The 26,100-nt window shown below is 52.1% G+C and overlaps 1 protein-coding gene across 2 annotated transcripts; it reads right to left on the reverse strand.

Annotated features, from left to right (window-relative positions):
• Positions 1 to 1,071: 1,071 nt before the first annotated feature.
• IL17RA (interleukin 17 receptor A) lies at positions 1,072 to 25,500 on the reverse strand. 2 transcript variants are annotated; one of them, XM_084766097.1, is made up of 13 exons: positions 25,223 to 25,500; positions 18,485 to 18,509; positions 17,308 to 17,454; positions 16,324 to 16,436; positions 15,657 to 15,783; positions 13,832 to 13,879; positions 13,513 to 13,676; positions 7,983 to 8,066; positions 7,488 to 7,572; positions 6,339 to 6,350; positions 6,030 to 6,131; positions 4,454 to 4,495; positions 1,072 to 3,640 (listed from the first exon to the last, which is right to left on the reverse strand). In XM_084766097.1, exons 1-13 carry the CDS (start codon positions 25,358 to 25,360, stop codon positions 2,151 to 2,153), a joined length of 2,577 nt encoding a protein of 858 aa, XP_084622223.1. In that variant the 5' UTR covers positions 25,361 to 25,500; the 3' UTR covers positions 1,072 to 2,150. The 2 variants fall into 2 exon arrangements, with proteins under 2 accessions (XP_084622223.1, XP_084622222.1); XM_084766096.1 differs by having other exon boundaries at positions 6,234 to 6,350.
• Positions 25,501 to 26,100: the final 600 nt, after the last annotated feature.

Here is a 26,100-nt window from a genome sequence, read left to right on the forward strand (position 1 = left end):
CCAAGCTTGGTGGCAAGCACGGTGGAGCATGTGGAGTCATCTTTTCTTCATGTCTTTCTTTCTTCTTCCTGTTTTGAGGCAGGTTCTTACTATAGCCAAGGCTGGCTTGGAACTCTCCTGTCTCAGGCTCTCACATGTGCCACCATGCCAGGCCAAAACAGTCTCATTGGGCCCGGTTCAGAATAACACAAGCATACAGGAATGCTTTTAATGTTCTTGCTATTCTTGGCATTGGTCAGCAGACATCAGTTTATACCATTTCTAACACTCACGATGAACAAAGACTTCTAAGGGGGAATGGGGCGTGAAGAACGCGAAATAGCCAAGAAGCCCCAGAGAATTCTGATTCCACTGAATGGAAAGTCTAGAGCCGATATGTCCATGAGAGAAAGCAGACCTAGTGCTGCCCAGGGCTGAGGAGGAAGTACCAAGTTTCCTCCTGAGGTAACAAAGGTGTTCGAAATCAGTGATTACACTGATGGCCACTGGGCTCTGAATATACTACACCCCTTGATTATACAGGATCAACTGTAAACCGTACAGTGTGTGAATGTTTCACTAAACATCTTAGGGGAAAAGGAAAGGGCTAAAAGACCAACTTAGTGCTGTGATCTAGTGGGCAGCAGCTGGGTGGTGAGGGTGGCGAGCACACTGCGGGAGCCAGTTCTGTGCTCATGTGGGGCTGATTTGCCTGCTGCTGGGAGAACCCCTATACGTTTAATCCCTATTTAAAGCTGGGGGGGGGGGATGTCACAGGCTTGACTGGCATCTAGACCCAAAGACTCTCTCTGCCTTGGTGTTTTCAAGACAGGGTCTCTCTGTGTAGCCTTGGCTGTCCTTGAACTCACAGAGATCCACCTGTCTCTGCCTCCTGAGTTCTGGGGGTGCAGGCATGAGGGAGGGGCCTTTTTTCTCTCTCACCTTAGCTCCCGCAGGGCTGGATATGGGCCACGCACTGTCTGAGACTTGGAACTCAAGGGCTTGCTAGCGCTAGGCTAGATGTGTCTGTAAGGCCTCTCCAAGTAGAAATTTTCTTGACCTGTCGTAAGAGGTGATTCTATTACAACTATGGATTTTACCAACATAACAACTTTATTAAGTCTTCATTATTGTACACATACATGCACACACAAAATCGCTGTTATTTTCTTTCCCCGCAGCATTTCGTGGTCCTTTTCCCACGGAAGCCTGAAAATTTGGCAACAGGTAGAAACAGGGCCCAGGCCCAGGGCATGCATACTTGTGCCTTCTCGGGGACCCAAGGTGCAAGCCTGCTACCTGCCCCAAGAGGGCGCCCTGGTTACTTTAAACCACTTCTCCTCACATCTTAGGTATATGGTGATATGCTTTCCTCTGACCTTGGAGGGCCTGCCTTGTTCTCCACTGCCACGGGCCCTAACCCCAGCCTCACTACCCCCATACCTTACTTTATGCCATCACTGTACCTGAGAGGTCTCAGGCTCCCAAGCAGCTGGGATCAGCCCATGAAAACTCACACGCCACAGCCCTCCCACAGCCTGGCAGCGCCTGAAAGCAGAATCTCACACGCCTCTTCCTGCTTCTCGGGATTCTGCATTACCCATTTCTATCCTGACTCGAAGGCTTCTGGGTATATTTGGCATGCAGTTTCCTCCCCCACAGGGCAACAGATCCACTTATGAGAGGAGGCCCCAGCTGCTCCTACCGTAGCCCACAAAGGTCACCCCCCCCCCCCTGAGCTCCAGCTCAACCTACAGGCTGCCCCTCTCCCGGGAAAGCAGCTCCCAGCTGCCCAGACCTTACCTCCTCCCCCCAGGGATATTGGGGTTCTTTTGCAGCCTCGTGTCTCTGATTATCATCCTAGCTAATTTTCCATCCTTATTGGATTTTCTCGTTTTGTTTTTGTTGATTTTTGTAGGACAGGGTTTCTCTGTGTAAATCCTGGTTGTCTTGGAATCACTCTATAGACCAGGCTGGCCTCGAACTCACAGAGATCTGCCTGCCTCTGCCTGGGGTTCAGGAGATCAAGTTCCAGTCCCTAGGTGCTGGGACTTCAGGTATACCACACTATGCCAGATTTAGCTATCCATATGTCATAGCAGGCACTTCCCACACATACAAACATACGACAGTACAACATACATCCTCGAAAGCACTAGGCCCAGGAGGCCCTAGGAGGGAGCCTGCTCGTCTGTGGCTGGCCTCCGTGGCTCCAAGCTGTCCCATCCAGGGTTCTTCTCAAGCTCCCAGAAGAAAAGCTGCCGCTGGAGGCTCCGCAGGTTCTGCAGGACCTCAGGAGAGGGAGGCTCAGCAGACTGACCCAGTTCTAGCTCTTCCTCCTCTGTGAGCCAGTCAGGGGGCTGTGGGGAACTTCTGGAGATGTAGCCCTGGTCCGACTGCACTGACTGCCGCTGCTCCTCCTCAGAGGATGTGTAGTCCTTGAGGACCGCTGCGGGCCTCACCCAGCTCTCCTGGGCCTGTCCGCTCAGCGTCTGCTGTAGCACTGACAGCATCAGGCTCTCTAGCTGCTCTCTGGCATCACTGTGGAGGTGGTCAGGAGTGCTACAGAGAGGCAAGTCATCTGAGTCCATGGGGAGGCAGAGGATGCTGTTTCTATGGGCGCCCAGCAGCGGGCAGGCCTCGCTGTCCTCTGCCACAACCAGCTGGGTAGCAGCTGCCCTGCCATCTGGAAGATAGACAGGTTCCACCACGCGAGCTGTGGGGACCCGTTCTGCCGGCAGCACTATGGTTTGGAGGGCCTGAGCCTCCAGCTCTCTTTGTGGCCGCAGCTGGAGATCCAGCTTTGCCACTGCACTTTCTTCCTCAGTGACACGGACATCGACTGCAAAGCAGCTGTCAGAAGCGGGCTCCAGCACCAGGGGCCGTTGCTTGACAATTCTTTCCCCTGGCGGCAGCGGTGGGTCCTCAAACACTTCTTCATCCATGGATGGGAGATCTTGGTCATCTGCTAGGCAGAGGGTCTCGCGTTCAAACCAGTCAGGACACTGGGTTTGCCACTCCTGGAACCTAACCACAGCTTCCTTGAGCCGCCGGCCACTAGGGCTCTGCAGGTAATTCTCCCCTGTGAGCTCTTTGACGTGGTGCATCCGGCCAGGTTCAAACATCTCCAGGTCCTGGATCCGGAAGTAGACCTCCTCAAATTTGTCCATGAGTGGGTACCTGGAGGTGATGTTGAAAAGGTCAGGGACATCACCCTCGCTGCTGATGCCACTGAAGTAGCAAACGATGTAGGTGCCGAAGCAGGCTGGCCTCTTGAAATCTGGCAGGATCATGTTCATGGCCGCAGTAAAGAGGTCCCCTGCAGGCTTCCACCGGTCACACCGTAGCTGGAGAGCCGGCTCAGACCAGCCCAAGATGGCCTTCCACTTGGCCTGGGTGCCTCGGGAGCACAGGATGATGATTTTGGAGTTGCTCTCTACCATTTCTTGCTTCTGTCGGCTCACCCAGGTCATGACCCCCACCTCTGAGATAAGCTGCTCTTCCAGGAGGTCCAGGGCGACTTCAGTGCCGCAGGCAGTGATCAGGAACTGGGCGAACTTTAGGACTACCTCCACATAGAGCGGGTGGTCGGCCGAGTAGACGATCCAGACCTTTCTGGGCTTCAGGGGTGGGGGAGTCAGGTCAGCTAAAGGCAAGGTGCCTGTGAGAGACAAGGAAACATGTGCTGATCCTCATGCCCAGGCCTGGACCTAGGCAGTATCCGCTAGAGGAGCAGTTTTCAACGCTTTGGGGGAGTAAATGACCCTTTCACAGGAGTCACATATCAGATATCCTGCATATCAGATATTTATGTCACAATTTGTTAAGGAAGTAAATTTGCAGCTATAAAGTAGCAATGAACATAATTTTACATCTGGCAGTCACCACAGCATGAGGAACTGTATTAAAGGGTCACAGCATTAGGAGAGTTGAGAACCACTGCTCTAGAGCAGCCTACAAGCTACCTGCACGGAAGGCGGAGCTTGGCTTTTTATCTTCAGCAAGCAGCCCTCTGGTAGGCCAGATGCTGCTACACTGTCTTGTGATGTGTGGAAAATCAGTGAGGGACCGTTCATGAAAAAGAACCAATCTCTAAGCAGGGCATGGTGGCGCACGCCTTTAATCCCAGTACTCGGGAGGTAGAGGCAGGCGGATCTCTTGTGAGTTGGAGGCCAGCCTGGTCTATAAAGTGAGTCCAGGACAGTCAGGAATACAAGAGAAATCCTGACTTGGAAAAAAAATCAATCAATAAAAAAAAATTAATTAAAAAAAGGAACCCTAGCCTCTGCGTTTAGGGCACCCCCAAATCCCTCTCTGCATGAGGTGAGGACCTGTGGCCTAAGTAAGGGTGGAGCCTTCTGAAAGGACTCAGAAGTGTGACCAGAAACGCAGCCTATCCATCCATCCATCCCAAGAACCCACCGCAGGCTTCAGAGAGAAAGGCAGACCACCCCTCAGAGCACGGGCTACTAACCATTGATCTTGGAGTCATCAGTGTGCTTCTCATGATCAGCCCCTGCAAGGAAAAGACATCTATTGAGTGGTTTATTCTAGGGAGAGACAGGGGTGACTAGCTCACAGGTGTCTGATGGAAGGCTGCTAAATGATAAAGGTGGACAGCCCCCCTGTCCCAGCAGCCCTGTAGGTGTGAGCCCCAAGTCAGTGGCTCCAGTTAGCCATTTATGCCTTTGGCAGGTCACTGTCTCTCTGAGGAGCGGGTCTGTGGAGGGACATTCTCCAGGCTCCGTGGGAAGTGCCTGGTCTGTGCTCCCTGGCCCCTGCTGCAGTTCTGCTTCCTAGGCGGCTGTGAGGAGACTCCACTGGAGGGAAGGGCAGTCCATAAGGCAAGCAGCAGACATCTTACAACACTGCCTGCTGGAAGCAAGCCCATGGGCCTTGCAACACTTCCTCCGGGTGTCTTGAGGTGAGGAAGGGGAACCACACTCTTAGGTAATTGCTCCCCTCAGACATGTGACCAGGGGGTTGTTTCTTTGTGGTCCAGGGAGGGAACCCAGGTATATTGGGCAAGTGCTCTAGCCCGCATTACATCTCAGCTTCTAAAGAAGAGGGTTAGCATCTAATTTCAATCCTCATTCTTTAGGCCTTTGCCCAGAACTGGCAAAGATGCTCTAACGAGGCGAGGTTTCTCCTCTCTCCCACTCCAGGAGGTAGTAGGGATGTAACAGCAGCATGGTTCAGCATTAGCAAGAGATGTCATGTGACTCTTCCCAGAATCTTATGGACCCCACAATTCAAGATGAACCATGAACGCTGGCAAGGGTACCAGCAGCTTTCCCGGGTGACACACTCTGTCACAAGTCAGGGAAAGGCGAGCCCCTTCGCCGGTCAACACACACTCTCCCCACTAAGACTCAGCCAGAAGAAAGGAACGCAGGAAATGGACAGTTACTCTGGGTCCCCGGAGGCATTTTCAACCCATTTTACAGAAGAGGAAACGGAATCTAAGATTAGGGCTCCTGTGACTACAAAGCAGGTGAGGGGCGAGGGTCTTCCCTTGTGAGCTCAGGGTCAGGAGCCTGAGCCTTTCCCACTACAGCCTGCTATCCCTCAGGATCGCCTCTGATCTCAGAGGCATAAGCCCTGGGACTTGAAGATGAAGCTGTCCACTTGCCTGATCACACTGATGCAGGAAACTCCACCCTACCTCCTGCTGATGTTAGAAACACTAACTTTAACAAGAAAAAATACATATCACCGTAGTGAACAGCACTGCGCAAATACCGCGTGCCAGGTTCTGAGGAAAGGATTCAGGTCACTTCCTTTAGTCCTCGCCACAGTGTCATGACGTGCATATTTGTAATATTTATAACTGCCATTTGGTCGAAGAGAAGCCTGGGGCTCAGACAGCCCCACAGGGAGATCATCCTTAATTCCAAGTCTCACACCAGGTTGTGTGACAGACACCATGTCTCTGCTTAGTTTGGCACCGAAAGGTGGAGTGAAGGATGCCGCTTAAATCCAGAGCAGCAGAAGTCTAGACTACAAGCCCAGGAGGATGGGAGGGACGGGGAAGCCCTGCTGCTCCTTACCAGAAAGCCTCCAGGTCATGCAGACCACCAGCAGGATGACAGAGCCCACGAGCAGAATAGCGATGCCTGTGATGAAGCCATACACCCACAGGGGAATATAGTCTGTGACAAACAGAACCACGTGAGTCTGGGCAAGGGCCCCACCCACCCCAGCCGAGGCTCCGCCCTCATCACGGTATCATCACTATAATATCATTTTAGCACCTCGCCTGGCCATGGGGTGCAGCATGCCTCCCTGCACTGAGTCACAAATCAGCTGGGACCTCCAGTGATCCCTTGGGAATGTCTTTGACTTTAGGAAGGACTTACCGGCAATGGAAACTGTAATAGGACAAAAGGAAACAGGAACAGGGTTACTCTTAATGATTAGCAGTCATCCACGCCCATCACAGATGCCCACCAATTAGCCTATCCGAGATGCCCACTCACTGACGCCTTCACCCATCGGAGATGCCCACTGACGCCTTTACCCATCGGAGATGCCACTGATGGCCTTAAACACGTAGTCAGGCGTAGCTACGCTTGGTGGAGCCTTCCCCATGGAGCCTTTAATCCCAGCACTTGGGAGGCAGAGGCATGTGGATCGCTGTAAGTTCGAGGCCAGCCTGGTGCTGGGAGCCCAGGTGCTGGGAGACACTGCTCTTCCGGTGGGCTCCTTCCACCACAACACACATCTGCCCCTGTCTGATCTGCACATGGCAGAGGCTGAGAGCCAAGGACATGTGGCTGCCAACCCCTACAGGCTCAAGTAGGAGCCCTGGGCTGTGTCTTTTATGTGTGAACATAGGCAAATTAATATCTGGGCCTCAATTTTTTTCATACATGAACTTGGCATATTAAAGCACTTCTGTGGTACGTAATTCTAACTCTGAGAATAACTATCTCGCTTTTTCAGCCAAGGAGACCGTGTTGATAGAAGACATTAAATCGCTGGGCATGTTGGCGCATGCCTTTAATCCCAGCACTTGGGAGGCAGAGGCATGTGGATCGCTGTAAGTTCGAGGCCAGCCTGGTCTATAAAGCGAGTCCAGGATAGCCAAGATAACACAGAGAAACCTTGTCTCAAAAAACTGAAAAAATGCTTAAGTCACTGGGTGCCGTGGTGCACGTCTTTAATCCCAGCCCATGGGAGGCAGAGGCAGGATAATCTCTGTGAGTTTGAAGCCAGCCTGGTCTACAAACTGAGTCCAGGACAGCCAGGGCTCTGTGTAACCGAGAAACCATGTTTAGAAAAACCAAAAAAAGAAAAGAACAGAAAGGCTAAGTCTTCTGCCTATGGGTACAAAGCTAGCGAAAGACAGCAAGGAGTGCAGCCCGGAGGCATTATTCTGCACTCTGCCTTGGTTGGGTCACAGCAGCTCTAAGCTGAACCTCCCTCTCCCCATGTGAGCACTCCTCCCGTGGACAGCCTTCATCCACGCTTACCCCACTTACACTAAGGACAGCTGTCTCTCCTACCTGGGTCCGGTGAGATGTCTGGGCAGTGCACTGTCACAGCATGTCTCAAGCAATCATTCAGGCAGCTGCTGAAGAAGGGCTGGACCTGGGGGAGCAGGAGATGCCCACTGATACCCTCGTAGCAAAAGAGGCGATCTGTGAGTAACAGACCCTGTGGCCAGGCTCGGGTCTCCACATGGCTGGTGAGCCGCATGGGGCAGCGGTACCTGTATCCCAGCTGCTTGGGAAGCTGAGGTAGCCTCCTCAGGGCAGCCTGGGAAATACAGTAAGACTCCATCTCACGCAGCCTACCCTCCTTAGTCTTCAATGTGGTGGTTAGGCCAGGCCTCCCACCCATACAAAAGGGTAAAGCCCCTACCAGGCTGGGAGGACCAGAGGGAGAAAAGCAGATGTGCAGCTGTCAGTCAGCAGTGGCTGGAGCTGCCCACCATGCCTGCCGTACCCATCTGAATGGAAGGCCACCTGCACACGCCCTCCTAGCACTGAACCACTCACCTGCACACGGTGGCGGCAGCACAAGCTAGACTTGCTTAGGGTGAATGTGACGTTGGCTCGCTGGTGGAATTCTTCTTCTCTGGGCTGCAGAGAGAGAGAGAGGTGGAAGAAACCAGCTGGGTAAGACCTTGGTGCTGTCTGCTGGGAAAGTGACCCTTTGTAGATCAGTGCCCCCCTTACAAATGCCAGACGGAGAAGTGCTTTTCTGATCTCTGGTCCAGAGAAACTGGTGTTTCTGTAGGGTGACCAGCCTGTGACGGGTGTATAAGCACATTCAGCGCTGGGCATGTCCCTCTTTGCTCTGCTGCTGTACTCATTGCTGTCTGTGCATATGCAGCAGGCATACAGGGTACTCAGCACACTCTCTTCTCTCACCTGGCGTCATCCTATTTGCCTTCTGTCATAATCGCCTTATTTCTTTTTAAATTTCAAAAATAATTTTTGAGAGAAAGTTGAATAAATACAGCCAAATAAAAAAACCAGGCAAGAATGTGGGGTGTGGAGAATATGGGTGGGACAGGTGTGGAGGACACAGATTGGACAGGTGAGGAGGACACAGATTGGACAGGTGTGGAGGACACAGATTGGACAGGTGTGGAGGACACAGATTGGACAGGTGTGGAGGACACAGATTGGACGGGTGTGGAGGACACAGATTGGACAGGTGTGGAGGACACAGATTGGACAGGTGTGGAGGACACAGATTGGACAGGTGTGGAGGACACTGATTGGACAGGTGTGGAGGACACAGATTGGACGGGTGTGGAGGACACAGATTGGACAGGTGTGGAGGACACAGATTGGACAGGTGAGGAGGACACAGATTGGACAGGTGAGGAGGACACAGACTGGACAGGTGAGGAGGACACAGATTGGACAGGTGTGGAGGACACAGATTGGACAGGTGTGGAGGACACAGATTGGACGGGTGAGGAGGACACAGATTGGACGGGTGTGGAGGACACAGATTGGACAGGTGAGGAGGACACAGACTGGACAGGTGAGGAGGACACAGATTGGACAGGTGTGGAGGACACAGATTGGACAGGTGTGGAGGACACAGATTGGACAGGTGTGGAGGACACAGATTGGACAGGTGTGGAGGACACAGATTGGACAGGTGTGGAGGACACAGATTGGACGGGTGAGGAGGACACAGATTGGACAGGTGAGGAGGACACAGATTGGACAGGTGTGGAGGACACAGATTGGACGGGTGAGGAGGACACAGATTGGACAGGTGAGGAGGACACAGATTGGACAGGTGTGGAGGACACAGATTGGACAGGTGTGGAGGACACAGATTGGACAGGTGTGGAGGACACAGATTGGACAGGTGTGGAGGACACAGATTGGACAGGTGTGGAGGACACAGATTGGACGGGTGAGGAGGACACAGATTGGACGGGTGAGGAGGACACAGATTGGACAGGTGAGGAGGACACAGATTGGACGGGTGAGGAGGACACAGATTGGACAGGTGAGGAGGACACAGATTGGACAGGTGTGGAGGACACAGATTGGACAGGTGTGGAGGACACAGATTGGACAGGTGAGGAAGACACAGATTGGACAGGTGAGGAGGACACAGATTGGACGGGTGAGGAGGACACAGATTGGACAGGTGTGGAGGACACAGATTGGACGGGTGTGGAGGACACAGATTGGACGGGTGAGGAGGACACAGATTGGACAGGGGAGGAGGACACAGATTGGACAGGTGTGGAGGACACAGATTGGACAGGTGTGGAGGACACAGATTGGACAGGTGAGGAAGACACAGATTGGACAGGTGAGGAGGACACAGATTGGACGGGTGAGGAGGACACAGATTGGACGGGTGTGGAGGACACAGATTGGACGGGTGTGGAGGACACAGATTGGACGGGTGTGGAGGACACAGATTGGACAGGTGTGGAGGACACAGATTGGACGGGTGTGGAGGACACAGATTGGACGGGTGAGGAGGACACAGATTGGACGGGTGAGGAGGACACAGATTGGACAGGTGTGGAGGACACAGATTGGACAGGTGTGGAGGACACAGATTGGACAGGTGAGGAGGACACAGATTGGACAGGTGTGGAGGACACAGATTGGACAGGTGTGGAGGACACAGATTGGACAGGTGTGGAGGACACAGATTGGACGGGTGAGGAGGACACAGATTGGACGGGTGTGGAGGACACAGATTGGACAGGTGAGGAGGACACAGACTGGACAGGTGAGGAGGACACAGATTGGACAGGTGTGGAGGACACAGATTGGACAGGTGTGGAGGACACAGATTGGACAGGTGTGGAGGACACAGATTGGACAGGTGTGGAGGACACAGATTGGACGGGTGTGGAGGACACAGATTGGACGGGTGAGGAGGACACAGATTGGACAGGTGAGGAGGACACAGATTGGACAGGTGTGGAGGACACAGATTGGACGGGTGAGGAGGACACAGATTGGACAGGTGAGGAGGACACAGATTGGACAGGTGTGGAGGACACAGATTGGACAGGTGTGGAGGACACAGATTGGACAGGTGTGGAGGACACAGATTGGACAGGTGTGGAGGACACAGATTGGACAGGTGTGGAGGACACAGATTGGACGGGTGAGGAGGACACAGATTGGACGGGTGAGGAGGACACAGATTGGACAGGTGAGGAGGACACAGATTGGACGGGTGAGGAGGACACAGATTGGACAGGTGAGGAGGACACAGATTGGACAGGTGTGGAGGACACAGATTGGACAGGTGTGGAGGACACAGATTGGACAGGTGAGGAAGACACAGATTGGACAGGTGAGGAGGACACAGATTGGACGGGTGAGGAGGACACAGATTGGACAGGTGTGGAGGACACAGATTGGACGGGTGTGGAGGACACAGATTGGACGGGTGAGGAGGACACAGATTGGACAGGTGAGGAGGACACAGATTGGACAGGTGTGGAGGACACAGATTGGACAGGTGTGGAGGACACAGATTGGACAGGTGAGGAAGACACAGATTGGACAGGTGAGGAGGACACAGATTGGACGGGTGAGGAGGACACAGATTGGACAGGTGTGGAGGACACAGATTGGACGGGTGTGGAGGACACAGATTGGACGGGTGTGGAGGACACAGATTGGACAGGTGTGGAGGACACAGATTGGACGGGTGTGGAGGACACAGATTGGACGGGTGAGGAGGACACAGATTGGACAGGTGTGGAGGACACAGATTGGACGGGTGTGGAGGACACAGATTGGACAGGTGTGGAGGACACAGATTGGACAGGTGTGGAGGACACAGATTGGACGGGTGTGGAGGACACAGATTGGACGGGTGAGGAGGACACAGATTGGACAGGTGTGGAGGACACAGATTGGACAGGTGAGGAGGACACAGACTGGACAGGTGAGGAGGACACAGATTGGACAGGTGTGGAGGACACAGATTGGACAGGTGTGGAGGACACAGATTGGACAGGTGTGGAGGACACAGATTGGACAGGTGTGGAGGACACAGATTGGACAGGTGTGGAGGACACAGATTGGACGGGTGTGGAGGACACAGATTGGACGGGTGAGGAGGACACAGATTGGACAGGTGAGGAGGACACAGATTGGACGGGTGTGGAGGACACAGATTGGATGGGTGAGGAGGACACAGATTGGACAGGTGAGGAGGACACAGATTGGACAGGTGTGGAGGACACAGATTGGACAGGTGTGGAGGACACAGATTGGACAGGTGTGGAGGACACAGATTGGACAGGTGTGGAGGACACAGATTGGACAGGTGTGGAGGACACAGATTGGACGGGTGAGGAGGACACAGATTGGACAGGTGAGGAGGACACAGATTGGACGGGTGAGGAGGACACAGATTGGACGGGTGAGGAGGACACAGATTGGACGGGTGAGGAGGACACAGATTGGACAGGTGTGGAGGACACAGATTGGACAGGTGTGGAGGACACAGATTGGACAGGTGAGGAAGACACAGATTGGACAGGTGAGGAGGACACAGATTGGACGGGTGAGGAGGACACAGATTGGACAGGTGTGGAGGACACAGATTGGACAGGTGTGGAGGACACAGATTGGACAGGTGAGGAAGACACAGATTGGACAGGTGAGGAGGACACAGATTGGACAGGTGTGGAGGACACAGATTGGACGGGTGAGGAGGACACAGATTGGACAGGTGAGGAGGACACAGATTGGACAGGTGTGGAGGACACAGATTGGACGGGTGAGGAGGACACAGATTGGACGGGTGAGGAGGACACAGATTGGACAGGTGTGGAGGACACAGATTGGACAGGTGTGGAGGACACAGATTGGACAGGTGAGGAGGACACAGATTGGACAGGTGTGGAGGACACAGATTGGACGGGTGAGGAGGACACAGATTGGACGGGTGAGGAGGACACAGATTGGACGGGTGAGGAGGACACAGACTGGACGGGTGTGGAGGACACAGATTGGACAGGTGTGGAGGACACAGATTGGACAGGTGTGGAGGACACAGATTGGACAGGTGTGGAGGACACAGATTGGACAGGTGTGGAGGACACAGATTGGACAGGTGAGGAGGACACAGATTGGACAGGTGTGGAGGACACAGATTGGACAGGTGTGGAGGACACAGATTGGACGGGTGAGGAGGACACAGATTGGACGGGTGAGGAGGACACAGATTGGACAGGTGAGGAGGACACAGATTGGACAGGTGAGGAGGACACAGATTGGACGGGTGAGGAGGACACAGATTGGACGGGTGTGGAGGACACAGATTGGACGGGTGTGGAGGACACAGATTGGACGGGTGTGGAGGACACAGATTGGACAGGTGAGGAGGACACAGATTGGACGGGTGTGGAGGACACAGATTGGACGGGTGTGGAGGACACAGATTGGACGGGTGTGGAGGACACAGATTGGACGGGTGTGGAGGACACAGATTGGACAGGTGTGGAGGACACAGACTGGACGGGTGTGGAATACATGGATTGGACGGGTGTGGAGGACACAGATTGGACAGGTGTGGAGGACACAGATTGGACAGGTGTGGAGGACACAGATTGGACAGGTGTGGAATACATGGATTGGATGGGGTGTGGGGAACATGGGTGGGGAACATGGGAATATAATTGCCACTTTACCAACTGGCAAGTAACTCAATACCTTACACCTGGCTTCAATCTGGAGGGGACAGGGCTCTATAGAGAATTTTCCCTATTTCTTTCAACTTGCAATTCATTATGAACTTCACGTCAAGCTTTAGCAAAAAAAGGACTTGCCTTTTATTTAGATTTACAGTCTAACTGCTCACTCAGCCATCATTCCTATGTTCATAAACTATTATTCTCAACAAACGGCAAAGGTATGGGAACCCTCTCCCTTCTGAGAGGGCAGACAGCAGCCAGCGCACCTGAGTTCAGTGTTGGGCTCTGGCAACAGGGTTAGCTAGGGAGGAGGGTTAAGGACTGGAGAGGGCATTTTAACTTGTGTCTGGGGGGAGGGGGTAAGAACTACTTACCGCAGGTATTTCCTTAAAGTCATCAAAGCAGCTTTGGTTCTCTGAGTGTGGAAAACTATCTAGCAAGATATGGTAGGGGATGGATTCGTTCCACAGGGTGAAGCTCACACGCAGATGCTTGGTGTCCAACGTCTCCACAGTGATGTTGGGATCCCACAGGCTGCCTGCCAAGGGCACAGTGTAGGGGGGGAGTGAGAAGGAGAGTCTCCATGGCATGTGTGTTACACGGGCAAGCACACGACTGTGCACATGCCCAATTTTACTCTACTACATGCATGTTAATGTGCCCAGGATGAGATCTCCTAGGCCAGCCAGTTACCTGAGCTCACACATGGTGTCGTCATCTTCATCTGGGCATCCTCGCAGTCTGCCAACCATGATAAGAAGAGAAATCAGTTAAGTCTTGGCCTTTAGGGAGTTTGTTCTTGCAAAGTTTGATGTTTTTTGTTTTGTTCTGTTTTCTGAGACAGGGTCAGTCTACATAGCCCTGGCTGTCCTGGAACTCACTATAGACCAGGCTGTCCTCAAACTCACAAAGATCCACCTGCCTCTGCCTCCCAAGTGCTGGGGTTTTAAAGGTGTGCATCGCCACACCCAGCCGATTCTTACAGATTTCTGACACTGGGGGCGGAGATTGTTGTGCCCCTGGGGAATGCATTCTAAGAGGCACCGTCACAGCTTGCTCCAGGCAGAGATAGCTGCCCCTGGACAGAGAGCCCATCACACTGGGGCAACACCCTCTTCTTTTAGAGAGCCTTCCTAACTCAAGCATACTCCTCCTAAGCTCAGAGCTTGCTTCACGGGGCTAGAAATTCCTGGTTTACTCCAGTTTTCTCCCACACACATCCTTCTGCCCAGGGGAGCCTCTGCTTTGCCTTTTATATTTTGGGAGCTCTTCTGCCCCCCACTGCAGCCGCTCTGACTTTTCCACACACTTCTTATTAGGTTCCCATCCAGAAGCCCTAGGCAGATGGCAAGAGTCAGCGTTTATTTATTTGTTTGTTTGTTTTTTTCCGAGACAAGGTTTCTCTGTGTAACATCTCTGGCTGTCTTGGACCTCACTCTGTAGACCAAGCTGGCCTTGAACTCACAGAGAGCCACCTGCCTCCACCTCTGGAGTGTTAGGATTAAAGGCGTGTGCTAACACGCCTGGATTCTTTCTTTCTCTCTTTTTCTTTCTTTCTTTCTTTCTTTCTCTTTTTTTTTTTTCCCATCTATCTGTGGATCAAACCCAGACAGGCACCTGGGAACCAGGTATTTCTAACACATGCCCGGGGATAGGGAGGGAGAACAGTCATTTAGCAAGTTCTTACTGCACATCCTGTGTGCGATGTTCTGGGCACTGTACATACAATGGAAATCACTACTTCTTTTTGCAGATGAATTCTATAGCAGAGAGCAGTGAAAGCATCTGATATTGTGTCAGGTAAGAGGCTATGAGGGAAAGGAAGCAGATGTGCGTGCACTCATGAGAGTATGTGCTTCTGGGGGAGGGGTCATCGCCGTCTTTAAGGAGCATTTCTTGGGCTGCGGTGTGACTAAGTAGGAAAGTGTCTGCCCCGTGCTATGTGTGGCTCGGAGTTCTCTCCCCACAGCTACCAGTAAAACAAAAACATGAACAAAAGACAAAAATCACCTGACTGCCTACAAGGACAAATGATGTCAGCAATGGCCAAGGTTCTGGAAAAGGCAGACACAGAAAGTGACACAGAAGAAATGGTGGCTCCCAAGAGCTAGGATGGTGACGATCACAGACAGCATGGATTGGTAGGGCAAGAGGGTGACATGTAGGATGAGTGCTAGGCAAATGCAGGTGGGACGTGGGGGTCAAGTGAGCCAAGTGAGGGGAACTGGTCCAGGTTGAATACACAGATCACTTCCCTTCAGGGATCTGGCATTTTCTAGGATGGAAGCGACTTCTCTGCACAAAGGGAGGGACTCTAGTCACCAACACAGCCCTGGGGTCTCCACACAAGAGAGGACACAAGATGTAAAGGCTTCGGCCTCAGCTGGAGGCACACGGGACCTGCAGCCACTGTGCCTCAGGGTTGGACTCTGCTGTCTGGGGCACCCCACCCCCACCATGGCTGCTTTTTTCACCCAGGGCCCAGTACCGAGCGGACACTTTGGAAGGGCACTCTTACCGGGCACAGAGATGGTCACGGACTTGTGGTTTGGGTCTCCATCAGGGATGGGCTTGGGCAGGTGGTGAACAGTCACTTCATACTCCTGGCCAGGATCTACTACAAAGTGGCTGAAGGCAAACCGCCACTGAGGAAGGAGAGGGAATGGCGTGAGGCATACAACACCCTCACCCACTTGTGTCCCAAGTCCCAATCTCATACCTCCCCACAATCAGCCAAAAAAGCAGACAAGCAGAGAGATAAGCAGAGCATCTCAAGATTAGAGGCGTGCTATCTTTGTCCTTTCTGACTGTTTAAGAATCCATCAGTAGGTGGCCATGCCATTCCCTGCTGAAGAACAACAGGGGTGAGTGCGCATGCTTTTAATTCCAGTACTGCTAAGCAAGGCAGGTGGATCTCTGAGTTCGAGGCCAGCCTGGTCCTACAGAGGGAGTTCCAGGACAGCCAAGTCTTCACAGAGAAACCCTGTCTCAAACAAACAAACAAATGCTAGGTCAAGTGAGAGGAATAATAATAAGCAGGGTGGGTGTGCAGGCTCTGTCCCTCACTGTGTCTCACAGCAGGCAGCCATTTTGAACTAATCCTCTCAGTTAGGTGTACCCTCTGGGGGCCAGAAGCCTGTGCTGGTGTCACTTAGGAACACAGTCCAGTCAAGCTGCCTACTTACCCGCTTACGATGATGCTGTAGCCTGGATAGAAACACAAACTCCACACACAGCCTCTCGTTGGTGTTCAGCTGCAGGATGGACAGCTCTGCGCCCTTGAGGTACAGGATGCTGGCTGCAGGCCAGGGAGGAGAGGGGCACACAGATGCAGATCTAGCCCCCTCCAGGGCGTGGCGCTTCCCCATCTGCCCTCTTACTTAAGTTCCCACTTCCCCACTCTTAGGCCTTGCAGAAAGTACCTTCTAATGTGACGAGGACAAGGGACACTCTATACCAGGAAGCGAGCAAAGACTCTGTGACCGTGGGGTCAGAGCCCTGGCAGCAGGACATAATGCCAAAGGCAGCTAAGTCTTCATCCTCCCAGAGGCTGCAGCAATCCGCCTAGAGCCTCCAGTTAGGGATCCACAGAGAGCACGTGCTGACTCCCCTTCACAGATCTAGGGCTGGGCCCATTCAGAAACTCTACAGTCAATTGCCCATTAAGAGGTTTGGAGTATGTTTTGAAAAGTTCTGGCTCTTAAGCCAAGAGAAAAAGCAGCTGGCAAACTGGTATCATTTTTTTTTCCTAGCAAATATTTGGGATTATTTATAAAATTAACCACTTGCAGCCAGGCATGGTGGTGCACGCCTGTAATCCCAGCACTCGGGGAGGCAGAGATAGGTGGATCGCTGTGAGTTGGAGGCCAGCCTGGTCTACAAAGCGAGTCCAGGACAGCCAAGGCTACACAGAGAAACTCTTGTCTCAAAACCCAAACCAACCAAACAAAAAACACCTGCCCTTTTCTTCCCATGTGATACCAAGCTCATGCAAGGGAAGGCCTTTCATAAAGGCAGTGTAAACAGGAGGTACTCTGGGCATGCGGCTAACAGGGGCAAAGTTCAAAGTTCTTGCTGCATAAATGATGGAGCCTTCCAGCACCAAACGGGAGTCAGCAGCGGTCTCCTCTGAAGGGCAAACCCAGGCACTGGCTGATGTGGCCACTCACCGTCTGTCTGCAATGTCCACTCAATGTGCAGCACGGGGACCAGGTCTCCGCGCTGGGTGGAGGAAAAGTTCAGCTTGATATTGACCTGTTTCGGGGATGACGAGGTCAGGTTTTGAAGGTGGATCCAGCTGTCATCCAGGCAGGTACCTGGAGGGGAGAAGGACCAGCCGAGACCGTAAGATCTGCTTAGAGCATCCAAGAGCTGCTGCAAGTTATAACATGGTTCAAGGCTGCAACTGTTCTCAACCCTTCCAGCGGTGCCCTCAAGCTCTCTGCCCAGCTTGCTCTTTTCTGATGCTGGTCTGGGATGCTGGCAAAGCTCCAAGGACAAAGGACATTTGGGGAGAAGGGTTTTGGAAAGAGGTGGTGGTACACGCCTTTAATTCCAACACCCGAGAGGCAGAGGCAGGAGCATCTCTGTGAGTTCCAGGCCAGTCTGGTCTACAAAGGGAGTCAAGGACAGCCAGGGCTGTTACACAGAGAAACTCTGTCTGAAAAAAAAAAAAAAGAAAAGAAAAGAAAAGAAAAGAAAAGAAGCAGCCACTACAAACAGGGGCACAGGAGGGAGGGGCAGTAGTGAGAGCTTCTTTGTTTTTATTTGTCATAGCCCCTAATTAGCAGTGACACTTGAAGTATGTGCCTCATCCTTAAAACAAAACAAGGGGCTGGGATGGTGGCTCCCTGCAGAGAGTTTGTCTACTGAGTCTGAACAAAAGGTTTCTATATCCAGCATAGGAAAAAAAAAAAACTTCTCATAGACAAATGAACAAACAGGTAAACAAATTAAAAAAGAAAAAGAAAATAAAAACCCAAGCTAGCACCATGGATGCTGCGACAAACTGAATGGGTCAGACATAGGTGGGTGACTAGGGTACCAGCCCTGGCAACACAAAACCCAGATGGCGGCTGAGTACTGCCTGACTTTTGTATAATGAGTGAAGGCTTTCCACAAGGAGCACTGATGCCTATACCCAAGATGGCCCTGCAGACAGTGACAACCCCCATCTGGAGAGAGAGAGAGAGAGAGAGAGAGAGAGCGCGCGCGCGCGCGCGCGCGCGCGCACACACACACACACACACACACACACACAGGAAGCAGTCCTGCGGAAGTCAGCAGGAGGCTGTCACTGCATTAACAGAGCAGCAAGCAGCAAGTGGAACAGAAAAGAGGACTTACTATTCTTGATTTTGCAGTTCAGCCCCTGTGGGAAAAAGAAAGTGTTGATTACAGATGAGAAAGACCAGGCTCACAGTGGCCCAGGTGCCTGTTCTGCCGCAAGGGAACAGTTTATACAGTGTTATGGTAGTGGTGTGTTCCCCTCACCCCAACCGCCCTCCTTCCCATCCCCCCTGCCCCCATCTTGCTCACAACTCACTCTCACTCTCTGCTCTCAGGTAGCTCAATGGCTCCCACATTTTTTTCTGTCCAGCAAGAAGGTGTGTGGTAGGCAGACAACAGACACAACTGGAGGTTTATTTACTTATTTAAATCTTTTTTTGGCTTCTTTTTTGAGGCAGGGTCTCACTATGTAGCCTAGACCTGGCTGACCTAGAACTCACAGAGGTCAGCTTGCCTCTGCTTTCTTGAGTGCCGGAACTGAAGGTGTGGGCTACCATGCAGGGCTAGAAGTGGAGGATTTCTGAGTAACTGTTATGGGCTGGGAATGTAAACAATAAAAACAAAGTAAAGCCAAACAAAACAAAACAAACACAAAAAACAAAGAGGGTTGTCTAGCACAGAAGGTCCTTAAGTTCCAAGGTTTCCAGTCTTCCTAAGAGGTGAAGGGTCAATTTTACAGTTCCTGCTACAGATCAATTATGGAAAATGTACTAAGTCCCTCTTAGGAAAAGTGGGGCTCTCCGCCCCCTCTCATGCACACGCACTCACACGCACACACACACAGGCACTCATTCACATCCTCACACACACACACTCTCACACACTCATGCACACACTACCTGCTCTCACACCCCTGGGCTGAGCCACCTTCCTCAAAGCCTCAGCTTCTTCAACATAAAGTCAGACTAGTCTCTTCAGAGTGTTGCTGGGAAATTACACTAACTACAGGAGTAAAGAACCAGAGCGGGGTGTGAGTGTGGGACGTGTCGAAGGAGATCCTTCGCTTCTCACTTCTGCTTCACAAACCCTTCAATCACTGGGCAGGCTTCTCAGACTGGGCACCGATGTAAGAGGCACCACGGCGCTCTGCCCTAGTCAATATGCAGCTCGGGAAACCCTGAGAGAATTGCGTCCAGCTCAGCGAACAGCAGGGGTTCACAGAGCCCCTTCCCTGCCAGTGTCTGGCACGGGTGATAGGGGACCTCCTCCAGAGCCGGTGTCTGGTCCTCTAAAGGGGTGACCTCCACGGTCAGTGCTGGCAATGTGGCAAGGAAACCCTGGAATTCAGGTGCTGCCACTTCCAAGGCTCTGAACTACCCAGACGGGCCCAAGCTACCCTGTGGCGGGAATCAGATGCAGATCTGAGGGAAGAGCTAGGAGATGCACTGCGTGGAGGCTGGGCATTGGCCAGCATCTGCCTCCCCAGGAGGAGCAGAGTGCAGGACTTAGGGTGATGTGGTGTCCTGGTGTTCATTCAGAAAATGGGCCACGGGACAATTCTGACGTCGTGCCAGGGTCCATTCTGAGTCTGTTATTTCATCTGTGTCCTTCCTACCAGTTTGGGACAACAGTTCACGTGCTCTTTGGGTCCAGACTTCCTGTACTCCCACCCTGCCTAGTTCTTTCTGATTAATTGTCCTTGGCTGTCCCCTGGCTCACATCACAGCCTGCCAAATATCCCTTGCAGGTTTAGAACAAGACCTATCTCGCTGTCTCTGCTCACTCTGACAGACACACACCCCACTAACTTCTCAGATTAACTCCCATATACCAACCCCTCAGGATCTCCTGTGAACTGTAACACAGAGGGACAGAAACTGGTCTTGAGATCTGGAACTTTTACAGAAACAACAAACAGATACACTCCATTTGGGATAGTAGCTAGCTAAAATCCAGGGCAGGATGGTAGCTATCCGGTTCAAGTGCTACTGTCTTTAGTCCCAGCACTCAGGGAGGCAGACGGATCTCTGTGAGTTCAAGGCCAGTGTATTCTACAAAGTGAATCCAGGACAGGCAGGGTTCTGTTACACAGAGAAGAAATCCTGTCTAAAAACCAACCAGACAACCAAACAACCAACTAAAGAAAGAAAGAAGTATATTCTGTGTGCATGAGTGTTTTGCCTGCACTACATCTGTGTGTGTGCCACATGCACGCCTGCGGCCCGCAGAAGTTAGAAGACGGAGCAGGATCTGCTGGAACTGGGGTGACAAGTTAGGCATGGGTGCTGGGAATCGAACCCTGGTCCTCTGGAAGAGCAGCCAGTGTTCTTAACCACCAAGCCATCTCTCCAGCCCTGTTTACTTTCTTTCTCATAATTGAATTCCAATACAGACTTTACACTAATGTGAGTGGGGTGGGTATGCATATGCATATGCGTGCAGGTCTGTGTGCAAGCCAGGGGCTGATGTCCAGGTGCCCTCCTCAATCATTTCTCTACCTTTTGTTGTTTTGAGACAGGATCTCACTTGCTCTGTACTATTATTATTTTGTTGTTGTTGTTGTTGTTATTATTTTGAGTCAAGGTCTCTCACTGAATCTGGAACTCACTCCTCCACGCCGGCCAGCGAGGATGAATGCGTGTGCTTCTGTCCTCCAGCACTGGGGATATAGGCACAGCTGCCACACCCGGCTTTTTATGTGGTTGCTAGGTATCTGAACTCAGGTCTTTGTGCTTGCTTAGCAAGCATCTTACCCACTAACTCATCTCTTCAGCCCTTGCAATTTTTTTCCATTTTTATTTACTGTGTGTGTGAATGCAATACACATGGAGGTCAGGAGATAACTTTCAGGACTTGGGGCTTTCCTTTACCCTGTGAGTGCCAGGGACTGAACTCAGGTCATCAGGTACGAAGGCCTTTACCCAGAGAACTACCTCCGCAGCCTTCCTAATCTTCTTTAATAACCAATGTAAGATGTATTTGGTATCATCTTTGGACACTACTAATATAGATATTGTTCTGCCCAATAATTTCCTCCCAAGCTGCATCCTTAATCCTTTCAAGATTCCTACTCCTAGGACTAAGGGTATCATTCAACAGGAAATATTTAGCACATGTACAGCCTGGGTTCAGTCCCAACAGCATACACGCGGTCATCCCCAGCCACCAACACCAACCACTCATTCCCCCAAAACAGATGGACAAGAATATAATTTAACAGGGCTGGAGAGATGGCTCAGAGGTTAAGAGCACCGCGTGTTCTTCCCAAAGGTCCTGAGTTCAATTCCCAGCAACTACATGGTAGCTCACAATCATCTGTAATGAGATCTGGTGCAGGCACACATATGGGGAGAATACTGTATAAATAATAAATAAATGAACATTTAAAAAGCAAAAACAAAAACCTTTGCTTAAAAAAATTAATATAATTTATTGCCAGTTGTTGGTGGTGCATGCCTTTAATCCCAGCACTCTAGGAGGCAGAGGCAGGTGGATCTCTGTGAGTTTGAGGCCAATCTGTTCTACAAAATGAGTCCAGGACAGTTAAGGCTACACAGAGAATCCCTGTCTCGAAAAAACAGTGCCCTCCCCCCAAAAAAAGAAAAGATAAGTATGATAGCAGCTAATACTTACTGAATTGCCCTAGGTCTGCATGTGTGTACTCTGTGATGAGGTCACCAAGACATACCTCAGAACATTTCTCCACTGTCAGGAGAGTCACATCTGTGGCATAGGGAACTTAGAGCCAAGTGGCTCCAGGTCCCAGAGCTGCAGGAAGCCTGCTTTGCTCCATGCCCCAGCACTACTACCCTGCCTCGAAGCAAAGGGATGTTTACAACGCACAGGCCTCTCCTCTATAGTCATGGCAGGATGATTAAAAGAAGAAGTGAAAGACTGCTTAGCTCTGGGCATTGAGCAAACATTACCAACTGCCTGGTACAGGTTGATGGAGCACTCCAGTGCACACAGCCTGAGGTCTTCGTAGACATGGAGTGGAGGCTCTCCCCCAACCCAGGAGGAGAGGACCATTCCCGTTGTAGATGAGGACAGAGGGCTGCAGTGCAGGAGATAGGGAGACTTGCCTGGGGCCAGGTCTACTGAGTGAGCACCAGGCTCTTATTTGCTGGTTGCTAATTGATGCTAGGGTCTTCTGATGGCAGATTAGCTTAACAAAGGCAATGGGCAGCCAGGGTGAGAGCTGGTCCAGGTATGACCAGGACTGGTTACATCACTGATTACATCACTGGCACTGCAGCCTTGCCTACAGGAGAGTGTCCATCAAAGGAGCAACCCACTGAGCACAACTCTTTAGCTTTGGGGAGAATGGTAAGGCTGAGCAGTTTCCGGCAACCGCAAGACAGAAGGGCGATGCCAAACAGTCACTCTACCACAAGTCAAAACCACAAGCACTCAGGAAAACGAACTGATAATGGTGACATACATCCTGCCTGTAAACAGTGGTGAGTGTTCCCGCTGACAAACCCCAGGTGCTGCTCACTGGCTTTCCTTAAGAATGGCAGTTAACAGGGAACGGAACCACAAGAAGCCGAGCCAGGCCAACGCAGTACAATTAATTACTTATGGTGTCTCTGGGGTTGGTGTCCATCAGGGAATTAGAGTCACCCAGGTTTTGAGGGGCTAATTCCAGGCAGCCCAAACAAATGCAATGGCCTCAGTTTACCACTGCTTGAAAAACAGGGGAACCTTCCCTCTTTCCTCCTCTCCTCTTTTGTATTTTCATGCATCACATATTTATCAAGCCCCTAGACCGTGCTTGCAGCCTGGAACAAGGCACAGAGCAGGGATGCTGAAGCCTCCTTCCAATCATCCGAGGGAGTCACTGGCCGCTAAATCAATTCGTTTCCAATGGTCATTTACTTATGTGGTAGACAGTGGCAGGCTCCCTTGAGATGTCTCATCCAGTCCTCACTGTGGAAATAAACCGCACTGTGTCCACTAAAACACGTGTGTCTGTATGTATGCATGTACGTTGGTGTGTCTGTGTGTGCATATATGTATGTGTTGTGTGTGTGTGTGTATATGTATGTGTGTGTTGTGCGTCTGTGTGTATATGTATGTATGTGTTGAGTGTGCATGGGGGGGTATGAGTGTGTGTGTGTGTGTGTGTGTGTGTGTGAACAGTGTGGGTTTTCCTCTGTGCAGTTCTGGATGGAGCCCCGGAAACCACTAAGCCACACCCTCAGCCCTAGCTTCTTTTAAAAAGGACTTTCAAGCCAATAGGCAGGGAAGCTCTCAGCCTGTGGAGCTGAGCTGTGTGTGAAGCAAGTGAGGAGAGGGCAGCAGAGAAATGTACTCACCAGCACCTCCCCAAGGAAAGTCAAATCCTTGGGGGGCTAGAAAGATGGATGGCTCAGAAGGAAGAGCACCTGTCCTGCAGAGCCCAGGGGGGACCCCCAGCACCCACACGGTGGCTCACAGCGTCCTGCAGAGCCCAGGGGAGACCCCCAGCACCCACACGGTGGCTCACAGCCTTTTCAAAGAAAAACAGCCCAGCTGGAAATCATTTTTCTTCTGCCTGGAATTCTGCACACTCACTGGTTGTACAGAGAACACTTGCACGGCTGCCTTGAAACACAGTTCCTACATCCAAGACAACTTTCCCTTGGACCCGGCGTCCCAGCAGTATTTCTTTAGTTTCAGTTTACTTGTATTTGGCCCTTGGCAAACGAATAAAATATGTGTTGCATGAAAGTACAAAAGAAACAAACAGCAATCCTCCACGTTGAGATATTTGCCCAAAATGGGATCACTATGACATTTCTCAACAGCCCTCAGACTTTAAAAAAAAAAAAATGCTTTTTTCCCCCCTGTAAAATGCTGTAAAATGGTCACCCTCTCTCCACCCTCTTTCGGTAAATCTACAAAATTAGATAAGAACTGTCCTTTTGTTGCACCCGCTCTGAGTCAGCTACTGAACACAGTTCCTGGGGTGGAAGTGGAGAGGACGGGGCTGGGGAAACTAGTGGAAGAAAGAGAAGGCTTGGGGGGAGGTGGGAGGGAGTTTATTTGTGGAATAGGCACAATGTTTTGCACAGGTTCGGCTTTTTTGGTTTTGTTTTTTGACCAACTATCAGGTTCAACAGGCAGGGGTGTGTCCGGTTCCTATGAGCACAGCGGGGGGTGAGTAGGGGTGGGGTCCTCCGTGGCAGTCACAAATGGGCCGACTTCCACACGTGTTAACTCATCTCTGAGAGTCTCGGTTCTAGACACACGTGGTGGAGGAAAGATGGGTTAGGCGATATATTTCAGTCCTCCTCGGGTGCCCAGACCACATCCTGTTTGATTCCCCTGGGCACCGGGCTCGCCCGCACTACCCAACCAGTAGGGGAACCCGGGGGCCGGGCTAGGCGTCTGAGCCTGGTAGAAATGGAGGACGGCTTCCCAGGCAGCATGGAGTCAGGGGCTAATCCCGATCGGTTCAGCTCCCGCCAAGGTCCCTTCTCTAGGTCCCTGTCCAACCAGAGCTGCCAGCCTCGGGTGTCTCCGTCTCCCAATTCCGAGGCCCGGATGGAATTGTCACTCCCACCTCGCGCTGCCCGTGACACCGGCGCCCGCGTAGTTTCCCTAGAACTCCCTCTCGTTCCTGGTGTTGTCGCCAGTAAGTCTCCACGTCGCGCTCACGTCCAGGCCTCCTCCGAGTCCCGAGGGCGGACTTTCAAAGCCTCCACCCTCCCTCCCACCCCCGGCCCACCGGAGTAGGGGCTGCCTACTCCTTCGCACCCCCGACGGTCCTTCTCACCCCAGCCCTTCTGACAGTCCTCCACCACCCTCCGCTGTCCTCTCCACCACCCGCGACGGCCCCAGCATCCTCGCACCGCCGGGCTTCGTTCTCACCTCCTGCGCGCAGACCGGAGCCGGGAAGTCCAAGAGGCGCGGGGTGGCGCGGCCCGGGGCCAGCGCGCTCAGCAGCAGAAGCAGCAGTCCCAGCGCGGGCCCGGGAACCACCGGTGGGCGGCGGCGCGGAGTCCCCATGGTCCCGGCACTGTGGCGGAGCGCCGGCCGCTGGCTCCGCCGGACAGCGAGGGCTTCCCCAGCCCCAGACTTGGGCTAGTTAGTATGCCTCACAGGGCCTCCTTCCCCGAGCCTCCTACACCCGGCTTCCGGCTCCCCCGAGGGCGGGCCGCTCGGGACGGGGGCGGGGAGGGGGTGCTGGGCTGGGCTGTCCTTCCTCTGGCCCCGCCCCCGTCCCCACCTAGGTGCGCTGCTCCACCTCCTTGGCTCACCTCGTGTGTCGGCTCCGCCCCGCTGTCAACTTGCTGTGGAGCCCTGACTGCCCTCGCCATTGTACCTTCTTCCCCATTTACACTGACCCTGTCAAGATCTATTTCTCCAGTTAGTCATTTTAGTCCAATACCTGACGCGGGATTCAAGGGAGTCTGTTTGCTCAGTCTTTCCCCAATCCTGTGTTTATGCATTGTAGCGCTGTTAATAGGGAAACGAGCCCGTCTCACTGTCGTAATGCTCATTTGTTGTCATTTTTCTGTACCTCTTTCTAGTCTTTGATGGCTGGACAATGTAATTTAAGCCATATTTATCAATTCCATGAAAGTCTGTAGTTTCTCCCTTTAAGCATTGAATCCTACCTTCGCATACTCAACAAACACTTAGATCTATCTGTTCATGTCGCTCACCGATGATTTAGCACCAAACGGTTATATGCAGTTTTCCCCCCCACTTGCAGTATGATTTACACAGTCATTTCTCTGAAATTA

This window comes from Acomys minous, assembly GCF_964271855.1.
Source record: "Acomys minous genome assembly, chromosome: 17".
In the NCBI taxonomy this organism is placed as follows: Eukaryota; Metazoa; Chordata; class Mammalia; order Rodentia; family Muridae; genus Acomys; species Acomys minous.